The sequence below is a fragment of the Oxyura jamaicensis genome, chromosome 21, assembly GCF_011077185.1.
Source record: "Oxyura jamaicensis isolate SHBP4307 breed ruddy duck chromosome 21, BPBGC_Ojam_1.0, whole genome shotgun sequence".
NCBI lineage: Eukaryota > Metazoa > Chordata > Aves > Anseriformes > Anatidae > Oxyura > Oxyura jamaicensis.
The window spans coordinates 1153053-1175936 of NC_048913.1; the positions used below are offsets into that span (position 1 = coordinate 1153053).

The following is a 22884-nucleotide window of genomic DNA, read 5'->3' on the forward strand; positions in this document are numbered from 1 at the left end:
GAGGGAGCGCATTCACTCGCGTCATTACTTTCTGCTGAGCTTTTTTTCAGCCTGAATCAACAGACAAGTTAGGTACACCTGGAAAGAAATGTCCAGAAACAGCAAACAGAACTGGAAAGACCTCACGTGGTTGTGGTCGCTTAGTCCATCTCCTCGCTCCAAGGTAGGATCAAATTTACACCTACCTCATTAATCTGCCTCCAAGCTCCCCCTACGGTGCAGGGAGTAATTGCACAGAGCTCTGACTTCGAGGGGAATTCACAGGCCTGCCCCCTCTGCAACTGTGTGAGAGATACTCAGAGGAGGGTAAAAACGCATCTAAATTCTGAATAGATAAGGCTTGAGACATGATTTTCTGCATGTTTACATGCTAGAACATGAAATTAATTTACTTGACACCGTATTGTTTCAGGAGTAAGTATCAATTTTTATAGCTTACATGAAAATAAATCTTTTTTTTATCCTTGTGGCACAATGAGTATACTGTATGTACATTTTGTTCTGTTTATATACACAAATATTTAGGTACATGAACACATCTGGAACTGACAAAGGGGTTGGTTCATGCTCTACAAGGAACTGAATGAAACAGATGCTTTTTGGCAGTCCATCAGGAAAGCAGATGTTGCTTTGTATCATCAGTCAATGGCAGATACTTTTACAGAAAATGGAGCAGGTAAGGGCTGAATCAATTTTTACAAGGGTAAAGACCTCCTGGTTTTTGACACCACTGAGAACACAGAAGAGGGATAGGTAAGAAGGAAAGGCCAGTCTCACTAACAGAAAATGTGCTATCTTTATGCTGCATCTGGTTGATGCAAGGTTCTTCCAGTAAAATACAAAATAGTATCGTGAGCCAGCAGATGACTCCTCTGCCATGTGCAGTCAGAAAATCTGTCCTCCTTTTCATGAGTTGTCTCAGCCACCCTGTTCTCCCTCGATCCTCTGACAAAACTGCTGGGATTTCCTCTCTGGGAAAGGTACCTAGAGAACAGATATGGGCCGTGTTTTCTCACACGGCTTAGAGTTCCCATCTGTCCAGCAAAATTACACTTTTCCAGACGCTAAAGGCCGAAAGTGTTTTCCCATTTCTCATATGGGGTTTGGTTCCCCCCCAACCCGTTCGTTTAACTCTGTGTCCGGTCTTCTACTGCCGCACCCCGGAGACCCTCAGTTGATCTCTCCCTCCGTGAATTCCTCTTTTATGGACTGTTTGCGTGACTTGCAATCTGGGAGGTCAAAGCCAAAGTCCGCCCACTCGTCTGCCCCGCCGCGGTTTGGGATGGTGATGGTGTGGCGCACGCGGAAGTGCACGGCCTCCATCACGCGCTGCCGCTGCAGCTCGCCGGAGCTGCCGATGGAGATGGTGGAGGCGTTGCTGCTGGAGCGGATGAGCTGCTGGGCCCCGTAGTCGTGGCTCTGCTTGAGTTCCTGAAGACCTCTCCAGATGATCATCCTGTACTGCTCCGGGATCTTCAGTGCTCCGAGATCCTGGAAGAACAAGGATTCTGAGGCGTGCCCACAGGTGGCAGAGGTGTGAGCACCGCTGGGAAGGAGCCCCGGGACCACAGCTCGTGGCTCACAGGGGATGTGGCCACCAGGACCAAGTACGAGGTCCTGGTCCTGGCCCTCCCCATGCCACAGCATTGAGCCCAGGGGTGCTTCCACGAGGGGCATCTTCTCACTTGTAACCGACTGCCAGCTGACCACTTACATTTTTTTGCTAACTTTCAAAGTTGTATTTGTATCTTTTTATTTGGGGACAAGGGGGTGGTGCTGTACATTCACTGTTTCACATCAAGTTACAGTGAAAATGGGAGGAATCCCATAGGATACAGATGGCAGAGCAGCACGTGGAGCAGCACATTGTCTGCTCACGGGGAGAGGACCCAGCAGCCTGGCTGCCCATCCCCACGTCTCCTCAGGTCCCAGACCAAGAGACTGGGGTGGCACCAGGCAGCCACCGCATGTGGGCTTTCGTGGCTTGGTGGGACTCGGTGCTTTCCCTGAGTCCCACTGATGGGGGCCGGTCTAGGTCCACCCTGTGTCATATGTGCCATTGATGCAGGCAACAGCGGGCTTTAACAGGCGTTACAGGCTGTGATCGTAATGCTGAGAGTTCGATCTTATCATAGCGATGGGGGGCTGCACCACAAATCCCCCGGTAGTAGAGAGCTGCCAGAGCGCCGTGTTAATGCCACAGAGACTTGTGTGAATGTTAACTGGAGAAGACAGCGAGTATGCAATTAGTAATTACAAATGTCAACTTGGACAGACAGCTCAGCAACCTGATACAAAGTTTTGGCCATACCAAACGTTTCCTTTGACAGCTCACAGGTAATAACAGCGTTAGTTCAGAAAATGGTCCAAAACCAGGCTAGGGTTATGCAACTGGCCCCAGCTACCAATGAAAAATCATCGTGTCTTCAACAGCTGCATCACCAAAATGTGGTCTCTTACTGTATTGTAGGTGCTGGGTGGAAGATTACTACTACAAACAAACCACTTGGGGGCAAAACAGTATCAGGGCAGAAGCTTTGCCTTGGCCAAAATACTGAAAAGGATTTACAGGGCTTGCTATGGCTCCATGGGTTTAAGCATTTTCTTCTCGTTACCCTGACAGATGGGGAGGTCCCTGCCTAGACGCTGTCCTAGGCTCAGCAGCCTCAGTATCGTCACTGAGAGACTGCTTTAACCAAGAACTTCAGTAGCCAGCTCCTCTCCCAGCAGTGGAGGGCTGACACAAAGAGCAGGTACAGCTAACACGTGTATTCTTATTTTCATTCCATCTCTTGCCTAATCTGTGCTATTTCATACTAGGGCTGAAATAATTGTTCCCACAACGCAGATAGCCTGCATTTGACTCCCTTCTTCACCTTCTTTTGTCTTACACGTTAACAGGGGAAGACTTCAGATCAGATCTAAGGGTCTGATTTAGAACATGTTAAAATACAATGGAAGTGTTTCTGCTGATTCAGTGGGCTTTGGATTATTTTGCTGGTTTTCCTGTGTTGGGTGAAAAACCTACTTGAGGTCTGGTCTGGGGATTATTTAGCTCTTTTCAGATGTCCCAGAAAGAACAAGTGCACTGAGTATTAATATGTTTCTCCCCATTAGCCTGTGAGCTTGTCAGACCTCGTTTCTGACAGTCTGGAAAAAAACAAAAGACAGACAATTGTGGTTGCTACCAACAGCTGAACTACTGCTACATCTGAAGGACTAGAAGGGATGAATAAATGAAAAACATAAATCACGGGGAGCATAATTCTGTAACAGGTTGGTGCACAGTTTTTCCTTTCCTTTAAAACAGTTTTGTCCTCACTTTTAAGATCAACAGCTGATAGAAACAAGTGGTAAGAACAGATCTTCCCAAAGCATTTACCTCTATGGATAGGTTCTGCAGATGGTATATATTCTGTAACCCTTGTGAGGTGAAATAGTCGATGCAGTTTGGACACCCCAATCCTGTTAAAAAACTGCAGAAAAAATTTGGAAAATAAAGTGGCATTAACTTCTCATGAATATAAGCTGTGCTCTCAACCGTCACTGTAGTGGCAAACCATGTTTCAGCTCATTGAAAAGGCAGGAGGAGACTGCAGCGAGCTGCCGCTGCCTCCAGCCTTGGCAACACTTCCAAACCCCTGCAGTACAGATGGGATGTGGGCAAATGAGTGTAGGAGGGAACTTGCTCTGGGGTGCTCTGAATGCTTGGCCTGATTTTTTTTTTCTCTGGCTGTTGCAGTCTAAAGCATTTCCATTCATGTCAAAATGAAGAATGGGACTATGTTCATTCTAAATATTACTCTCTTTTTCTTTTTCCCTCTCCTCATCTTCAGAGGCTTCAGCTGAATAACCTACACTGAATAACTGGAGGGTGTTTGAGCTAGTTGAGGAGGGAGAGGGGGGCATGCCTGGTGCAGGGGTGCTTTGCACATAGCGCTGGGCTGCAGCTGTGCAACTCTGGTGACTGGAGGTACAGGCTCCCCAACCTTGGTAGGATGTCTGTTGAAACATCTATGTTCTTTTTAAAGACGAACATTACAAAGTGTCTGCAGAGCTGTTAACGTATTCCTCATGGAAAATAAACCATGAGGACCAAGTTCCAGACATCACTGATAAGGAAGGGAAGTTCACAAAGCTACGTGCCAGTTTGACATGCAGGAAACGATTCTTGTTCAGATGGACTTGATTTTTAACTAAGCAAGGATGGTCCAGAGTACCCAGAGGTCTACGAGGGCAATAGATGTTTCTAACTAGTAGGTAGCTGGGCTTTGATTTCTGAGATGAGAAGAATGGACTTCATGAGCAGTGATTTCTCAGTTGGAACCAGTGGCCAGTTGACCAGTTGCTAGACAGATCCGAAGGTTAGAGTAAGGGACAACAGCAAGAAACATCAGAGGACAACACAAAAAGGGCATCAGATGCCTCTCCTACCTGACGAGGCTGGGATCAGGGTTGTAGGGCGGAGGAGGGGTGCAGTGTGATCCTGAGACCATGGACTGGGACGAGTGGCCCCCGTTCATTTCTCCGTTGGTTTGCATGGGGTGGCTGTTTAGCATTCCAGGTCCTAGGCAGCAGCCATGTCAACGCAACAGACAGATCAATTAGACGTAACCCACATACTTAGAACAACCCTGTCCTCCTCGAGGAGCCTACTGCCTGGTGGGCAGGCAGGGCCTCCACGAGGGGGGAGCACCGTCTCTCTGTTGCGCCTCGCAGCTGCTGGCCCTGCAGCTCGGGGGACAGTGGGGACCTTACCCATGGGCCCCAAGCTGGGCGCCGAGCTGGAGCTGTGCTGCGGTGGCTGCCCCACCAGCTGGTTGACAGAGGGCAGCTTGTTGATTCCTCCTCCGTGGACTTTGTTCATAGGTGAGAGGACAGGACCGTAGGACGAAGGCGTCTGCAGCTGACTCCTGCTCGGGAAAAAGAAGGCAGGGGTGAGCGTGCAGCAGGAAGGCGAGGAGCCAGCCGGCCTCTCTGCAGACCTCCCTGGGGCTGACCAGGCTTTCTGTGCCGAGCTGCCAGGCAGTTGCTCTGAGAAAAGCTGGTCTGCACCGAGAGCAGCCCTGGACAAATAGCGCAGAATTGGCTGGGCTGCGTGTTTGTCAGGTAACAGCCACGTCTATCTGCGGAAAGCCCTGCAGATGAAGAATTCACTGGAGGCAGTCCCAGTAGGGTTTGAACCTGATGCTGTGGCTCATGCTTCCCAACATCCTGTAACAAATGACCAGTTGGCATTGCTGCAACTGCTTGCAAGGCCACTCCAGGGGACCAGATCTCAGATGTGTTTAATGGGCTTCTGCCCCCCTCCCTGGCATCTCCTGGCGGACATTGGGTAAATCGCTCCCCTGTGTTTGTCGAAACTGAGAGGGGCCCTCACCAAGTGCCATTGGTGCTGCTGGGCACCTACAGGCACAGATACAGGAAGACTCTTGGTTTTGAGGAAGAAATAGACTGCCCAGGTTTCTTCCATCCTATCACCATGATGGTTTGAGGGCTGCTTGAGGGCTTCCCCCAGCCACACTGCCGAGCCAGGGCAGCTCTGCAGCCTCCCTGCGCCATGCTGGCCGCTGCAGAGCCACGCCGGCTGGCACTTACTGCCTCTGCAAGAGCTGCTGCTGCTGCTGCCGGTAGGAGTCAACCAGCTGCTGCGGGACCAGCTCCACCAGCTCCAGGCTCTCCTTTATCTTCATCAGGATCTCAAAGTTCTCCCGGCCCCGCACCTGGAGGACGGAACAAGCCCAGGTCACACTTGGCCACCTTCCTCATGGACCCTTTTTCCACCCAGCCATGCAGGTACAGTGTCACCACAACCTGGGACTACTCAAGGGCCCACGACTCTCACACGCAGGCATTTACAGATGCTCTTGTCCTCTAGCTCTCTCTGCTTAACCCCCGTGCGTGCTGGCATGTGGAAAACCTGCAGCCCCATCCTTCCTGAGACCGCATTCCCACGGGGTTTCCCTCAGAGGGCACAAAGCATCTCCAGCCACGGCAGGCAGCTGCTCACCACCGCGGCTCACCGACACTTACAGGCACGTAATACATCTCCTCCTCCCCGTGTCTCCGTTTCTTAATGCCCGCCCCCAGTGCTGGGATCCCCTGGGGGCTCTGTTTGAACGCTGGAAAGGAAAGAGGAGGAAAAATGTTAGTGGAAAATGAAAGTCAAGTCTGGCTGGAGGAACAGCTGTGTCCTCCAGGCTCGCAGGGGGAGTGTGCAGCCTGCAGCCATGGGGCAGGAGCAGAGCAATGCTCTGCAGTGTTTCCAAGCCTTCACTGAGAAGAGTGAATTAACGACTTCTAGAGAATTAGCTTAGCACATGCTACATGTGTGCTCTCATTCAGGGCTTGTGGTTTTAGGATATTTTTATGTGTGTTTTTGATGAAAATTCACCTTTTCTCTCATTTCCATTCTCCTGGACATTTCTAGGGTGTCCTTGGGAGCGCAAACACAGCTGAAAACACTTTGCTTCCCTGCAGCATTTAGGCTCAAGCCATGCAAGGTGCTTGCTGTCTACCTGTGTTCTAGCATTGAAGATGTCCCTTTAAAAGATTAATAGCAAAGAACAAATATATCTGGACAGGAAAGCTCTGCACTAATGTCATTGCATTCTGGAGGGAACAGGTCCTACTTCTGGGATTTGAAATTTAGTTGAGAAGGATCAAAGCACCATGCCCCAGTACAGGTATGGGCCTGAACTTCTGGAGCACGGTGATGTTGGTTGCAATGGGAAAGGTGCTAAGGCAGAAGCATCTACAGCCCTCCAAGCAGCAAGGCAGGCTAGGAACTTGGGACTGTGATAGAGCAGAGCCCTGAGCCACCCTCCCTGTCCCGAAAAGGGGACTCACTGCGTTTGTTGGCATTGCCGTTTTTAGCTGCGCTCTCATTCAGGGCTTGCTGCTCTCGGTAATGGTCTTCATCGGCTTTCCGGTCCCTGCCGGGACAGGCACAGATCCGTCCCTCAAACGATCTCCTTCCTAGGACTTGGCCACTGGGAGGAGAGAGAAACCAATGAATTTATTTCTGCTAAGATGTTCTGCTGTGCTCAGTCCAGCAGTGTCCTTCTGGGTGTGGGGCAGAGGAAGGCTTCAGCTGCATGGGGAGAAACCAGCATCATGCTGGGTCCCCAGTCCCTCCCTGCTACCCACCCTCTTCCTAGCCAGCAGAAAACAGCCTCTCCCCCCACGCCAGCAGGGACAGTGCAGAGACAGCCACTTACTCTCTCATCTCCAGGGTGATGATGATGAGGATGGGTCTCCTGTTCATTCCTCCCACACAGCTGCTGTTGCACATGAAGTTGTACAGGATGGTGGTGAACTCGGTGCCCACCTGCCCGGGAGAGGGGAGCGGACACTGAGCAGGGAGCAGGGCGGGGGCAGCCCTCTGGGCAGAGTGTGCCCCCAGCGCCCTTGCAGGGCGAGCAGAGGAGCCCTGGGGGGTGCTACCGTGGGGGCACCAGGTAGTGGAAGGGTGGTGACATGGCCCTGTAGAGACGGTGACAGTCCCAGCTGGGGGGAGGAGACTCTGCAAGGGCTGTGGGGTCTCTGAGGGCCAGGACTGGGGGGATTTCCCTCTGTACCCCACTTCCCAGGAGCTGGGCTTGCTCTGGGAGCTAGGAGCAAGCAGGGGTGGCCTCATTTCATTGCAGCAGGCCCCCTGCCCAGGACACAGATTTGTGTCCTACAAAGCAGCTGTGTCACCAGCGGGTTCACCTCTCAGCACAGAGACCAGCGCTGGGTCTGCTCCCCACCACCCCCGGGGCTGGCGGGGTACCTGCGGGGGCTCGTAGGGCACCATCACACTCTGCCGTCCCGTCACGGGGTCATCCACGTACTGGGAGAGGTTGTTGCCCTCCACCCGGATGAGGTGGCTGGCCGGGGCTGACTGGCCTGCAAGGCAAGTGTCAGAGTCAGAGGAGCCGCGTGAGAGCTGCAGCAACCCCCCAAGACCCAGGGCCCCTGTCCTGGTGCAGAAGCACGGTGAGCAGGCCTGGGCTGTGGGGTTTGTGCTGGTCCCAGCTACCCAGGGCCCAGCAGTCCCAAGGCCCGGCGATGCCGTGGGGCTGCCCCGCTTTGGGGCCTGCCGGCCGGGGCTGAGGCTGCTCCCCACGGGGGCGATGCCAGCACTCACCGTCGTTGAAGTCTCGGCCCAGCTCGTGGTTGGGGCAGCGTTTCACCACCTCTGTGACGTGCTCGGCCTTCTTGTAGACGGGCATGGCCCGAATGATGGTGCCCGGGGGCGGCGGGGTGGACACCTTGATCTGGATGGGGCATGTCTTGGCGATCTGACAGTAGAGTTTCTTCAGCAGGGGGGAGTACTGGAAAGGAAGAGAGAGCTGTGTGCAGAGCTTGGGAGCAGGAGAGGGAGAACACGAATGTGTAGTAAGGACAGCAGGATCCCTGGACGTCTGCTGCCCCTCGTGTGAGGGGTGCTGTGTGCTTGGGGCCCGTGTTCCTGGCGGAGGGCTCAAGCTCAGTCAGCCCTGCCCACAGCAGCCGAGCCTGCCCCAGCCACCCGCCTGAACCCCACATTCGTTCTTCAGCTGCTGGCTTCTCACTGAATGGGACAGGGAATTCCCAGCCTGTGAGGATGCTGGAAGCTCCCCTGGTGTCCTCGGCAGGAGGAGGGGTGCTGCCAACAGTCACATTTTCAGCAGGAGCGGGAAGCGCAGCAGGCATTCCCAGGGCAGTGTCTGTCTGAATAAGGAGAGACCTGCAAGGCAGCCAGAAGCACCACGAGCAAAGTTCACATCCTCGCAAACAACCTCTGCATGGTCCGACCTGCTCTGCTTCGAACAGGCACAAGGGAAGCACTGAGCCCCTGAAGGATCTGCTCTCAGCTCCTTTCCCCTCTGTTGTGCCCGTCCACCAGCTCAACCACGAAATGTGCAGGCCAGAGGCACTGTGAGCTCTGCTGCGGTGCTAACCGCAGTGCGCATGGCTGTCCTCCATCCTTTTTGGTAAGTGGAATTGAATTAACTCTGCACTGTGCGGAGTTTGCCTCTAGCCATAAAGCACTGCTTCTGTGGTGTAAAGCTGTTACGGTGTAAATCCAGCTAGGCACCAGTGCAGGCAGAGCACTGCAGCACCTTGCCCCACGCCCGGGCCCATGCTTGTTTCACCGCAGCCCTTCAGATCCAGCCACCGTCTGCCTGCTGAATGCTCCGAGTGAACCGCCAACGTGGCAGCAACCCAGAAAATTAAAATAATGGCTTGTTACAAAACCAATTACTGCCTATTGTATCGTAACCACTCCGGGGGTGCTGTGCCAGCGCGAAGATTCCCTGCGTGCCGGAAGAGGGAACCACGGCAGTGCTGCCCGTGCTGCTGTGACGCTGCGCAGCAGGTCCCTGCCCTGCAGGTTGCTGCCGTGCATCCCCCGCGTGTGTTGGGGAGAGGTCACAGGACCTCGTGCAGAAGCTGACTCTGCAGTAACTTCTTGCTCAGTACTTTTTTCTCCCTAGAAACATACAGTTTTAATGCACAGATACAACCAACTACTTGATGCAGCACAGGGGAGGATTTCCCAGTGGGCTGAGGAAACCATGCTTACCATTGCATAACAGAATTACAGCTAATTATGCAAGTCCTCAGAGTTTGATTATGTCTAGCAAGTGCGATGCCGAACAGGGCTTCTCCTGACCATGACTCAATTCTTCACTTGCAGTGATAGCTGCAGCTCACAAAGGGACGGGCTGGGGCAGCCGCTGGGCCAGGACTGGCACCGGAGGAGGATGCTGGGCAGCATCTGGGATCGCCCCTGGAATGGTGTGTTTGTAGGAAACAGGTTGTAAGCACCAAAATGCTCCCTGTGCAGATACAACAGGGTTTGTTTGATCACCAGCCAGAGACAAGCTCCTCTTGCAAGAGCAGTGATTGTCCCCGCACGGTGCAGCCCCGTCTCGCCCCAGTGCGTGGCTGGCACGGGAAGGAGTTAACTGCTGCCCCCTGCCCTCCCCGCTCAGGTGCGCTGAGTTGTGAGGGCAGAGCCTGCAAAAGGCACTGGGGCAGCATCCCAATTCCAAGTTAGTGGCATGTGTGAGAGCTGGGGATGGAGCATGAGAAGAAGCAAGGGTACGCTGTGTTGTGAGGCCGAACCTCCCCAGGGCAGCAGGGGAAGCATCTCTGCTGGTGCTGGAGGAAGCCGGAGAGCACGGGGGACTCTGGGTCCTTAAAGGTAGGGACAGCCCACAGAGATGGGGCCCGACACAGGTTTGCTCTTGGGTGTGTTGGTGCTTGCTCTATGCATGGCCCCAGGACACTTTTTGGGGTGGTCTTGGTCCCCACGGGGTCAAGTGACAAGTGGCAATCCCAGCCAGGAGAGGTAGCAGCATGCACTGGGGTGGGAAGGAGCTGCGGGCTGGGCAGGAAAGCAGGGGCAGGGAGGGCACAACTCGTCCTTTGTCTTCCCATAAATGTGTGTCTGGGGCACACGTGCGTGGAGATGTGGTTCCCTTCCGCCTTGCCAGTGCCATGCTGTTTTCCATCTCCCAAGGAATGCGTTTCCTGTGCGAGAGCCCACCCCTGCTGCACGGAGCGCAGCTAGTTCCTGCATGGCAGGGCATGTCTCTGCTCAAAGGGTTTTATCTCATCCCCACAACACGTGCTCTATGCCAAAAAAATACCACCGTGCAGAATAGTTGTGAGGATGTTAAAGCTTGTCCTGAGCCATCAAAATACAGGTGTGCAAAGGCTAGTGAGGCTCCTGCTGCCAGCGCGGTGCAGTGTGACGGCCGCTTCACTTTCCCTGTGGCAGGAGGCCTGCCCTGAAGCAGGGGGCACTGGGGCTCTGCAGCAAGCAAAGAAGCTCGCACGCAGGGCGCGAGGGTATTTGGGGCTCATTCTGGCAGAACAGGAGCCTGGGAGGGGTGCAGCACGTTTCCAGCAAGACGACAACTCCAGCACAGCAAGCTGCAGGGCAGAGGGAGGCAGAGCAGGAAGATGCTGTGGCTGCTGGAGGCTGTCAGTGATGTGGAGATGCGACACGAAGCTGAACCTGGCAGCAAGAATTAACTCAATATCTGAGGGATACGGACTTGCCAGCAGACAGGATGCTCAGTAACAGTGCCTTTCACCAAAACCCCTGCATTTTGCTTGGATGCCAGCTAGCTCTGACTACATAAATGACTTCACAGTCAGATCAGCTCCCTGTGTGCCACCAGGGATTGTGCCGAGATGGAGAACACGGCTCCCTTGCAGCACCACGGATCCCCTCTCTGGATGGAAGAGAAGCTTGAGCCCACGTAATCTGCTCTCAGGGGTGCACTCAGGATTCAGCACTCCCGTTTTAAGGAGACAACATGGCAAAACAAGGGTTATTTGGAGGGGGCTCTTTCTTGCCAGGTGTTAAAATACTGACAACTCCTGTCAAAGGATCCTTTCATGTAGACATTCCCGGGCAGTCCTCAACATGCCTGGGAAATAAAACTGCTCTGGAGGAGCAGAGGTGCATTATGGCAAGCTCTTTGGTAACAAATTCTCTCATTATACCATGTTATGACATGGATAAATCTCTGTTAAATAGCACAGCGATTGCCCCGCAGGGAGAAAGGCTGCCGCTCAACACAGGCATGCCTCCGCTGATAACCTTATCATGTCTTAACAGCTCCAGGATTGCCTTCAAAGATCCTTCAACAATAACAAACTATTCTTTTAAGGAACTCCGTGCTGATAACTCTGGGCAAGAAGGATCAGGGCTGCATCCCGTGAGCCTGTGCCCGCAGCGCAGGCTGAGCGCGGCAGCACGTGGGCCCCCTGCACACTCTGCAGCTGCTGCTGGAGCAAAGTGCTCCCCATCCTGCAGCCCCAGCTTGTTCATGGCCACCATGGGAACAAGCATTACATTTCATTGTGTGTTTACAGGCCTGAGTCTCTATATCCCCAGCTGTATTTTCAGCCAAGAAGAGCAATGTGCGCTCTCCCTAAGGGACAGCAAAATGCACGTCCTGTTCAGGCTCCAAGCAGAGTGGCAAACAGGTGCCTCTGCTCCTCTCTGGTAATCTATAGTTGCTAATCTGTCACCAATAATCTAGCACAGATGATTTATGTGCAGGCTTGTGCTCTGTCATGGCTTTGAGTCGCTGATGCTTCCTGAGCTGCAGCTGAAGTGTGTGTACCTGGCTTACAAAGAGCACAGAAAGGTGCTGAGCCTTCCTCAAGCACAAAACAGGGCGGTTGCAAAGTGAAAAGCAGAACCCAGGAGACCGAAATACCAGCACTTCTTGCATAGACTGGTGCCACCACCTCGACGCTTCAGTCTTCTTTTTGCCGTGGCCACTTCTCTGCCATCTGGGCTAAGGGCAAGCCTCTGGCTGCTCACTCGTGTCCTGCCTGTTTGTTCACAGCTTTGCAAGTTGGCAGCAGCCGCGACTTCTGCTCTCGTCCATGCGTAAAAAGCTCCTGTGCCTGTCCCAGGCCAGGCTGCACCCCCAGCAGCAGAGGTTCCTGCGCTGGTGTGGGAGCGTGCTGCAGAAACTCCTTGGCCCCCGTCCAGAGGAGCTGTCCCTGGTATGTGGGAAGCGAGTGCGGCCGGGGCTGCGTCTGTAGAGCGGTGTTGGAACCTCGGCCGGGAGCAGCACCCCGGGACGCCTGAGTGCAGTCCCCAGCATCATCAGTGCTGGTGCAGCAAGGCTGAAAGATGTCGATCCTAAGACTTCTTCCACACCTACACAAGTTTGAGTTTGTTCTGCCTCTGGGTACCTCCTTCCTGTACCTCCAGTTCCCGGTCTGTGCTTCAGACCATTGATGTTGTTCTCCCAGTTCTTATTGTCACCTCTGTGCGCAGACAGACGTCGGACTGCCTGTTACCGTACGTCTGCGGAGCACAACAGGTTCACCTCAGTGTGGCTTGTGGCTGACAGCACATTACTAACAGCAAACAGGAGCAGCCTGCCCTATGCTTCCATAAGCCTGCAGAATGTACGTGCCTGCTTTCTTCCTACAGACACGGGGCTCCCAGTGTCCGCGTACCCTTGTTTGCTGCAGGGAAAATACAACGGCACCTTTTGCTGCTCCTTCTCTGCCACGGTAATGTCTTGTAGCGCAAGTCCAGAGCAATAAGAATAAACAGAAAAGCAAAATTATTTAAATACCAGCAGTTTATCAGCATGAACCTCTGTTTTTCTAGGGACTTGCTAACCCAAAGGGTCCCTGGATGGGACTTATTTCACCACTGTGTTTGAAACGCAGCTACTTCTTGGGTGGGACTGAGAGCCTGCTGTATCCACGCTAAACACAATGAGACACAAACACGCCGGAGTGATGAAGCCCCGTGGTGTAATCGGCCCCTCTGCAGACTCAGTTCTCCTTTGCAGCGGTTATCTCAGTACCATTGCCACTGCATCCAAGGAAATGTTTTGTGCACTACAGGGTTCAAGTGACCTCATGCCCCACAGAAATTCAGGGAGATGAATGCGGTGGCAGCTGTGAAAGAGCACCGAATTGAGTCTTCAGATTCCTGTCCATTCACCCCCTGCAAACAGCCCAGACCCGCTCCGGAAGAGGCCAGTGCCCTGCTTGGACCTGCAGCTACCGTGCAGGACATGAGATGGGAGAGGTGTATTTTCTCCGTGTATGCCAAGAGCCTCGCTCAAGAAATAGCCTGAACCTTCTGCGTGGAGAGACCTAGCAGAGAAGTCCATCTGCTGCACTCCTCCCAAGGGCAGCAGAACCGCTAGGAGGATGTGTCCCAACAGATTCGGAGCTGATAAAATCTTATTTATCTTCAACTGTTGACACCGAAGCGTCTAGACTTGCCTGCTTCGGGAGGGCTGCAGCCAAGTCCTTCTTTCTCTCTTGAAGGAAATGATTTGCTCAACAATTGCTTTTTTCCACAAATCCTCCCCCCTCCTCCCTACCAGCCTTCTCCTCCTCCTCCTTTACATTCCAGTCTCCTCATTAGCTCTACTCAAGACGTGTCCAGGACTGCAGTCAATGGATCCCAATAAAGCCACTAGCCTGGCAAGAGAGAGAGAAGAAAAGTGCTGCCTCCGGCTGCTAATTTCCTTGCACTCCCTAGCAAGCAGCTGCGGAGCTGCATCCTGGGACAGGTTTGGACAGATCGCAGTGGAGAGGTGATAATAATGTGTCTGTCATCTTCCCCAGACATGTAGCATCTTGCAAACCGCAAATACCGTTAACCGGCTCGGACGAATCTGTTACGACAGATCCTGGAAGACATGCCGACTGCAGAGCTTATTTTTCCCTTTCTAATTTTTTTTAATAACCATTTTTTAATCACTAGCCTATACAACTTCTCACTGAGTTGGAAATTCCTCCCGGAGTGACCTCGCTGCTCGCTTGCTATGAGCTGGGGTTCGCGTACGTCCGGAGCATCACCGGTGCCGAAGAGGAAAGCTCCCATGGGTGCTGGACATATCGGGGCTCCGCGCGGAGGTGCTGTGCTGGGGGTGGCTGTAAGGGGCTGTGACAGCACCCACCTGCCTGCGTGTCCCTGTGGCACGGTGACAGGACCTGGGCTTTTCTCCAGGTGCCTGCAGAGCCCCAGTGAGCAGCCCCCTGGCCTGCGTTCTACCTTAGTTATTATGCTGCTACTCCTAATTAAAATCCCTTGGTTCACCCCCAAAGGACTCCTCTCCCTTTCTTCCCCAGTGCGTACATCCCTAAAGTAACTGCCAGCCAGGATCACTGCCTTTCTTAGTCACTGCCTCAGCAGCCAGTGCTGGCACGCTGGGGGATTTTTGCATTGTTTCTCGTAAGTCTGCCGCCTCTACGCATCTGGGTACTTGGGTCCTCTGACCAAGCCTGCACCAGAGCTCAGCATCATCCAAAAAGGAAACCGGAAATCTAACAGCTCGGTTTATCGTGCTGCGTTACGAAGACTGGATGTGGGAGAGAGCCAGGGAGGAAGGGAAGGCAAGCCTGCGTGGAGCTATCTCCTCCAGGGCCTGGTGCTGGCTCCTCTGGGCGCACACACACGAGCAGCCCAGGAACTGCTGCAGTGCCCAGCTCAGCACGGCATCTCCTCCTCCAGGCAGCCAGCCTGAGAAGGTGCCTGGACAAGGAGGACCTCGAGCAGCCTTGCAGGTGCAGCTGATGGGTACCGACTCTTCACAGAGCTCCGCAGGTCCCCACCAGCTGTGCCCAAGGTGGCACGGCTGGCCTGGAGGTGTCCTCCACCGTGCCAGTGCCTAGCTGGGCTCCAGGCAGCCGAGGAGGGAGCTGGCCAAAGCCACTGCCTCACCGCAGCATGTCCCTGTCCCCTCTCACTTCCCAGCCATCCCCGCGGGACAGTGCTACCTTCCCGCTGGAGAGGCGGCTGCCAGTAAGTCGTTCCCTTGACCTGTGCATACCATACACGTTCAAGATAGTGAGGCTGATAGTGTGATCGTGTTGGAACATCGCACACCAAATTCCTTCGCCTTTTTTTCTTAATTCCATTGTGTCTGGAGCTCCTGGAGCCTCATCCACGCCCTGCAAAAGCTCATGGAAAGCCTCCAGTGGGCTGGCTTCAATGGCTTTGGAGCAGGCTGATGCTGAGGTTGCTTTCCTATTTCTGGCATGCCAAAATACCCATGCTCTTCTGCCCAGCTACTTGCATAAAAACAAAGATGTTTATGGCTCAGATGGAGAGCACCAAGCTACGTGTGCCCTTGCTCATTTCTAGGTTACTGCTGTTGTACAGAGACCTCTCGAAAATGTGGTAAGCTGCCAGAGTTTGGAGCGATTTCTACAGATTCTCCTGAAGATTTCCCCCTCCTCTTTACAGCTGCCTATCTCGACATACTTCAGAGAGCAACCAGCAAGGAGAACCTCCCTCCAACGACACCAGTTATTTCCATCCTCCCCTTTCAGCTACATCAGAGGAACCATTTTGGCTCCCTGTCTTCCAGTGCAATATTTATGGAACCACCAGACTGCGGCCAGCCGAGCCCTCCCAGGGGCCGACCATGGGATGCCGACTGCTTTGCTTTGAGTCGTTGCTCAATGACATCCGCAGTGGCAGGGCTTCCTCACCTTGCCTCTGACCCTCTCCAGCCACAGAGCCTTTCCATCACTGGCTGTTGGTGCCCAGGAGCAGCAGGCACGATGCTGTATGTGGGCTGGGCACCACCATGCATGCTCACTGGGGTAAGGGGCGCCCCATTCCCTGCGTAGCGTGGGGCTTGCCCCCCTCTTGCAGCAGGACGAGCCCCCAGCTGCCAGCACCGAGGCCTTGCCCCTTTGCAGCCAGGCCACGGGAGGCCAAAGACCCCATTAACGCTTCTGTGAGCGTTTTAAAGGGGAGGGAGTGCTGATCCACCTCAAACCAGACTTGAGAAAAATACTAATTATCTATCAGTTACCAGCTGGCCAGCGTGGCGAGGGGCTGCCTGCGAGAAAACAGCCAAGATCGGCTCGCGGCTCTTGCATGTACGGGCAGCTCCGGGGAACCGAGAGCCCTGATAGCTTCCAACAAACAGGCAGGCTGCCGGCATGCCTCGTCTTGCACAGCCCCAGCTCCCCGTCCTCCTCCCAGCTCCACCGGCACAGCCTGCTGGAGGGGGGCTTCGAACGCCCAGGGAAAACCTTATTTTCAGCATCTGTTCTTCGCTCTCTGCTGATAAGAGGCCATTAAAAATGAAAATGAAGGCGGCAGCAGCCTTGAGGGCTTTGTATGGAACAGGCTAGCACAGTGACTTCAGCTCAGAGTTTGATGCAATTCCCAAAAGCTGGGCTGGATGCAGTGGTCAGGGCCAGCACGGGGACTCAGGACCCCCCTGCCCACCAGCTGCCTGGCATCCTTTTGCCAAAACAGAGCTGTTTCTGGCAAATGTGGGCCAGAGTCTCATGCTCAAAGTCAGTTCTATCCATCTAGTCCATTTCATAAATTCACCTTTTAAAGGCTAGAAAGAAGAAATTTTGATCCTCTGGGTGGATTTCCTGCACTGCTTGCCTAAGCCCCATGCCTACTCATCCTGGATGGAGCCAACAATATCTGCTTGAAGTAGAGCTTATCTTTCAAAAGATATGTAGACTCTTAATTTAAATACTGCAGGAGTTGGAGAATCCACCACATTCCTTGGTAAATTGTTCCTATGGTTAATTATCCTCACTGCTAAAAAATTTCCACCGTGTTTCTAGTCTGAATTTGCCTGGCTTCAGCTTCCAAGCACTGGATCTCATTATGTCTTTCTCTATTAGATTAAAGAGCTGTCTGCTATCAGAAACCATCTCCTGTGCAGGTACTTGCAGACTGCGATCAAGCCACCCTTACTCTTCTCTAGGAGACCTTTTATGCCGTATGGTATCTCCCTACAAGGCATCTGTTCCAAATCTTTCATCTTCTTTGGATCTCCCTCCCAAACCTTTTCTATTTTGTCAACAGGCTGTTGGAGGTGTGGACACGAGCTGTGCACGCGCTGCGGCAGTGGTCTCGGTGGTGCCGTGCTTGGAGGCAGCCCCGCTCCCGGTCGGTGACACCATCCTGCCCAGACCACCCGCGGCGTGGAGAGCTCGTGTCCACGTGGATTCTCGACCAGGAGCCCTAGGCTCTTAGGATTCTCCCTTCCTAAATGTGGGAGCCATGTTCACCTGGTTAATGTCTCACCTGTTTGCCATTGTTGTCTTGAGCTGCACATACGGGTTTCCAAGCCTACGGGTAACTACGTGGTAGGCACCCATGGGACCTCAGAATATGGGATGTGATTCGGTGCCACGTTCCCTTTCCAGCTGTGACCTATCCATCGTGTGAACTGTGCTATCCGAGGATGGATACCAATAAGTGTCCCAGAGGAATATCCTCCAGAGGGATTCAGGCTAAACCCTTCAGAAATAGGAGTCTGTTAGGCTACATGCTATGATTGTATCAAAAAACTATGTCAAATCTTTTGACAAGGTTGTTTACACTGAATTACTTGGTTTGGCATTGCCTGTGCTCCACCAGTTCTTTGTTGCCTGGATTGTCAAAAGTTCAGCCCAATACTGCAAGAGGCTGCTGGAGCTGCTGATCTGACGAAGCCTTGCTCTCGTGGTGGTTTGCTCCCCGGGGCTCTGAAATGATGTGGGACAAAGCTGTGCAGGGGAATTTGTGGTCAGTGCTTGAAGCTTTCTTAGTGTGCATCATTTGGTGCAGTGAGTCTTAAAATATTCAGAAGCCATGAGGCTTCCTTAGCTACCGATGAAATAGGAAGTGTATTTTACTGCTTTTCTTTCCATGGGCAAACCATGCACGTCCCTTATCACACCAGGATTGTTAATTCAGCTACTGTTGGCAAGGATTGGGCCGCTACTGAGCTGTCCGGTGTCACTGTCCCCGGTCCTACTGACCATAAGTTTTAGCTTTCATTGCCAGGTGCCTGTATTTCCTAACAGCTTTCCCGTTCTTCCCTGTATGCCTCTGTATTCATGTTCACAATTTATGCAGAGAATCACACTGCATACAAACATCATTATTTGTACACCGACTGATGGGTGATATATAACGTATGATGTTTTGCTGAATTCATCCCTGCTTTTAACCAGGATGGATTTTTCAGACGGCAGTTTCAGTGCAGATTTTGAGCTGAGAGGGAGGAAGGAAGCAGCCCTGTCTCCCAGCACAAATATCCAGTGGCACAGCTGGGACAGGAGTGGGAGCAAATCTGACTGTCAGCGCAGCAGGACCTCGGGCAGGCAGTGCCCTCAGAGAGCTGGACAGTCTGCGGTCCTTTGGAGGTCCTGGTGCATCTCTGTCTCAAACCAAGCATCCCCCACGCTCTCCTGGGTGCAAGGCACTGCTGGCCCAGCAGTGGTGCCGTGAAAGCTAGGCTGGTGCTCAGAAATGTCAGCTCCTGGTGCTGGCTGGTGGGGCACATCCTCTGCGGCACGTACGGCTGCCCACAGCGTGTTTGCCAAGGATCTCTCGTGTCCCAGGGTTTCCCCGAGGTTATTGTAGCACTGGGTGCTCCAACATCCGAAGGAGATCTTAATGCAAAGGCTTGAGAATAAAAGCGCTTCCTGACGAGCACAGCTCCCAGCAGGACACAGCAGCTACAGGATCGCAGTCAGCACAGGGCAATGCTCAGACAGGCTGGGCTCGGTTCAGCAGGAGTCAAAGACCCTGGTTCCCAACCACTTCTTGTCTGCAGAGCTCTGTGCTCGTGACAAGGCTTTGGACAGGAGTTAGCGCTGTGCAGAGGATGCCTGGTGCAGACTTCAGCAGCTGAACCAGGACTTGCCTGACCCTCTCCCAGCTCGTCCCAGAAGTGCTGGGGCACTCGCAGGCTGGGATGCAGCCACCAGCAGGACACGGCATCACCACCAAGGATGGCTCCAGAGAGGGAGAGGTGCTGTCACGGGCTTGCTAACTGTGTGGGACCAGCTCAGGAAGCCTCTCGCTGCTCCCTCTTTTGTCGTTTTGGGGACAACCAGTCAAAAAGACCTTTGTGGCTTTTTCAGTTTACACCCTGCAGTTGCAATGTGCCTCGTCTGGGACAAGGGAAGAGTCCTTCCTTACTGCTACGTTAAAGGTGAGCACGGTGTATTTTCAATAGGTGCACTCTCCATATTTTGACGTGCACAAACCTATCCTGCTGACAGCGCTGCCCGGGGCATCCTGCAGTGCCCAGCCCACTGCATCCCCCAGCTGTCTCCCAAGCCTGTCCAGCCAGGGATGGTGACAAGCAAGCATACATTTCCCTGCCTTTTCCCTTCACACCAGGACCGCTGGGGTGACACACTGCACTGGTGTGTGTTTGGTTTCCATTCCAATGTTCTGCTCTCCAAACCCAGCCAAGGAGCACAACCTTCTCCTTTGGTTCTTTACCCATCACAGCTGGCATCACGCCGAGTGGTTCAGCAGGATGTTCTGTCTCGTGGCTGCTCCTCTCCCTGGATGCCTCTGTGGTTTTGAGGCACAGGAATACCTCTTTTGAACACCTCTGTTCCTGTGCAGCTTTACATTTAACTGGCAGGAGTTATCCCCCAACATGGGTACGAGTGGGATGGAGTCCTACCCTGAAGACCTACCCTGAAGACCTTCAGACCTAACAAATGCATCCTTTAGCAATAGCTTGCAAGGAAAGGCAGTGAAAAAAGTGTCAGACCAACCACTCCCAGGAGGACAAGCTGTATCTAATCATGGTGTTCATCCCAGCCAAGGGTCAGCACAAGTCTGCAGTGAAGCCACAACCTCGGCTGAATTCAAGTGCCGGTTTGCTGACAGCTAGCTTGAGATGTGGCTGCCGCAGCGAGCCGAGCTGTCAGCGTGGTGCTGCACTGCCCTGCCTTGCCGTCCCTTGGGGGGGAGGCAGGGACTCCTCACCCTGACCGGAGGTCCCAACACTGAGCTCAGGGAGCGGTGTCACTGTCCCTGTAGCACTGGGGGCGGGCAGCACCCTGCCACGAGGCTCCTCTTGCCCAGGTCAGCTCCTGGATTCACAGGAGGGATGGACACAGTGCTGATGAGGCTGCTGCAGACCATCCCATCCCATCCCATCCCATCCCATGGGCACAAGTCCCAGCACTGTGCCAGCACCCACAGGGCAGTGAGCTCGCCGTGTCCCTGCACAAAAGCATCCCAAGACACTTCCTATCTTCCATGGAAAGGGCTTTCTTAGCAATTAAACACATCAGCTTCCAAAAATAAAAGTCATTATCACACCTCGAGCTGACGCATCGCTCCTGATGGGTTCTGCCTGTCTCACCATAATGTCAAATGACAGCCTCGGAGGAAGCCCGGTTGCTCCCTCTTTGTGTCACTTGTCTCATCTCAGCCTCTCTGCTCTGAAACATTCCCTAAGGTACAAAAATGCCTGCCACAGGCATGCCCACGAGGAGCTCTTGCAGGCGTTCAGGTGGCAGGGAGGAGGGCTAAAGGTGCTCACTGCATGGCAGGGAAACCTCCACGGCAGAAATACCTGACAACAGCTGCAAGTGCTGCTGTTAAAAATACAGACAGCATTACACAAAACCGGGAGCTGGACTTTATGACCTTTTTTCCGTAAAAACAGCTGTCCAACGCTCAGGCTAATTCTTGATCAGTGCAGAAGACTCCCCTGCCTGGCTGTGGACATGCGGGAGCACTTTTGGCTCAAAGCTGTGCTTCATCTCCAGAGTACCAAGGTGCTGAGCCCACATCGCAGGCGCGTGATGCTATGCAGCCATCCCTTTGTGGTTAAAAATCTAAGCTGTTAATTTGTGTGACTTCTAGAGATTGAGCTACCCTTCTGATACAGGATGAAAGAGGACTATACATGAAAAGCAAGAACTTAAGACACAGCTAAGAATGGCCCCAGCAGATCACAGCAAAGGTCCATCTCACCTACTGCCTCACCTCTGACAGCAGTTGCTGGAAAATGCTTCGGGAATTGCCACGAGAACGTGGCGGGCACTTCTCCTGGGGCATTTTTCCAGCTTTGTGATTTTTATGGACATTTATCCTCCCTTTTGGGAATTCCTACACCGGCGGTTATATTCGAACCCCCGCGTTTAACGATCCATTTGGGAAAACAAACAAACGAAAACCAGCTTAAAAGCAAGCCCTGGTGTTTCCTGCACGGTTTGCTTTTCAGGGTCACCTGTGCAGGCAGAGCCCCCGCATTTTAGGCTGCGCACGAGCCAACGTGCCCTGTGCATCCCGCCGCGAAACAGCGCCCGGGCACTCGCTCACGTGCCTGCAGCAGGCTGGCGGAAAACCCAACCTGGAGCAGCAAGCATCTCTCCGGGGAAGTGAAGAAGACATGCAACTTACTGTCCAGGTGGCCGACTTGGCTGTGCTGGATTGCTGGAAGGTCACCTCGAAGTGGTGGGGACCCGGGTAGTCAGTGTTGGAGGGGATGACGGGAGCTGGGGACATGGCGTCGAAGGTAGAGCTGGGCTGCGAGTAGGGCGAGTGCGTGGGGACATTGGAGGTGTGCTCGGAGCTGTAGGGGCTGGTGGAGGCTGCTCTGCTGCCGATGCTCTGATCCATGCTGTTGTTGAGCAAATTAAACTGGGACTGGAGGAAGGGAAAAGGGGAGGAGGGAAAAAAAGAAAACACCAGCCAGTTTAGAGACATGGAAACCTCAGCTGCACTTCTTCAGGACTTGGGGTGTCCTGTTACAGCCTCCTTAAAGGGCCAGCGTGCGGGGAAGCCAGCCGGAGGAGCTGTTCTGGGTCGGCGTGGTTTTTAAACAGGTCACCACTTGTGTAAAGGGTAAACCTAGCGCGTGTAAGGCACCCCCTTCTACCAGCCTCATCCTCGCTGGAGGCAGCCAGATGCTGAGATCCCCGGATTTGTCGCACGTTTAACTGCAGATAACTTTTCTGTTAGCAGGGAGCAGGAACGCGTTTTGGGGTTTTGCTAGGGTAGGGGCAATGTCCTACTGCACTGGGGGGGAGGGGGGGGGGGAGCGATGACCACTGCACTATGAACTCTGCTAAGCAAGGACCACAGAAAGGCTCTTTTTCTCCCCAAAGTTAAGCAGGTTCTCAGAGGTTTCCCGAACCCCACCAGACCCATCAAGGTTACAGATTTCCAGTAAAGGACTGCTCAGTGCCGCACCTCCACTGCAGTGCTTCACAGCACCGGTAACACCAGCCAAAACCATGCCCCGTAAAGCAGGGCCAGACCTCACATGGGGCAGGAGGGGACCGAGGGTCCCACAGCGCTGCTGGGAGCTGCTGGGCTCCGTCTGGGATGTGGGATGCTGGCTGCCCCAGGTGAAGACCTCACTCCTGTAGCGGGAAGGAGATGCCCTCTCCCCAGCAGCCGGAGCTTCGTGGTGCTGTGAATTGCCTGCACGGCTCTGGCAGCCGGCGGTATCCCCCCGATGCCTCCAGCTGGACCCTGTGTGCAGCTCAGCCTCTGCAGAGCCCTGCGGGGTGGCACTGCCCGCCCGAGCTGGTCGGCACCTAAAACCTCTGAGCAGCCGCCCTGTTTGCCAACAGATCGTTCCCATCTCATTTCTGAAAATCCGACCTGTT

General features: G+C 53.6%; 1 protein-coding gene and 1 long non-coding RNA gene across 9 annotated transcripts in view; one reads left to right on the top strand and one right to left on the bottom strand.

The window, feature by feature from the left end:
- Nucleotides 1-1030: 1030 nt before the first annotated feature.
- Nucleotides 1031-22884, bottom strand: part of TP73 (tumor protein p73) — a 34242-nt gene continuing 12388 nt past the window's right edge. For 3 of the 8 annotated variants that reach the window (XM_035344722.1, XM_035344720.1, XM_035344724.1), the window contains 11 exons: nucleotides 21590-21916; nucleotides 8132-8318; nucleotides 7775-7890; nucleotides 7221-7330; nucleotides 6850-6992; nucleotides 6034-6122; nucleotides 5599-5723; nucleotides 4759-4913; nucleotides 4435-4567; nucleotides 3383-3476; nucleotides 1031-1491 (listed from right to left, as the gene is read on the bottom strand). In XM_035344722.1, coding sequence (XP_035200613.1) covers nucleotides 1171-1491; nucleotides 3383-3476; nucleotides 4435-4567; nucleotides 4759-4913; nucleotides 5599-5723; nucleotides 6034-6122; nucleotides 6850-6992; nucleotides 7221-7330; nucleotides 7775-7890; nucleotides 8132-8318; nucleotides 21590-21916 — 1800 coding nt within the window. In that variant the 3' untranslated portion in view covers nucleotides 1031-1170. The remainder of the gene's footprint in view (nucleotides 1492-3382; nucleotides 3477-4434; nucleotides 4568-4758; nucleotides 4914-5598; nucleotides 5724-6033; nucleotides 6123-6849; nucleotides 6993-7220; nucleotides 7331-7774; nucleotides 7891-8131; nucleotides 8319-21589; nucleotides 21917-22884) is intronic. The other 5 variants (XM_035344721.1, XM_035344723.1, XM_035344725.1 and 2 more) reach the window with 3 other exon arrangements.
- On the top strand, nucleotides 9718-13900 carry LOC118177219. The gene is made up of 2 exons (XR_004755713.1): nucleotides 9718-10177; nucleotides 11106-13900. It is a non-coding gene; the product is annotated as an uncharacterized LOC118177219 (long non-coding RNA).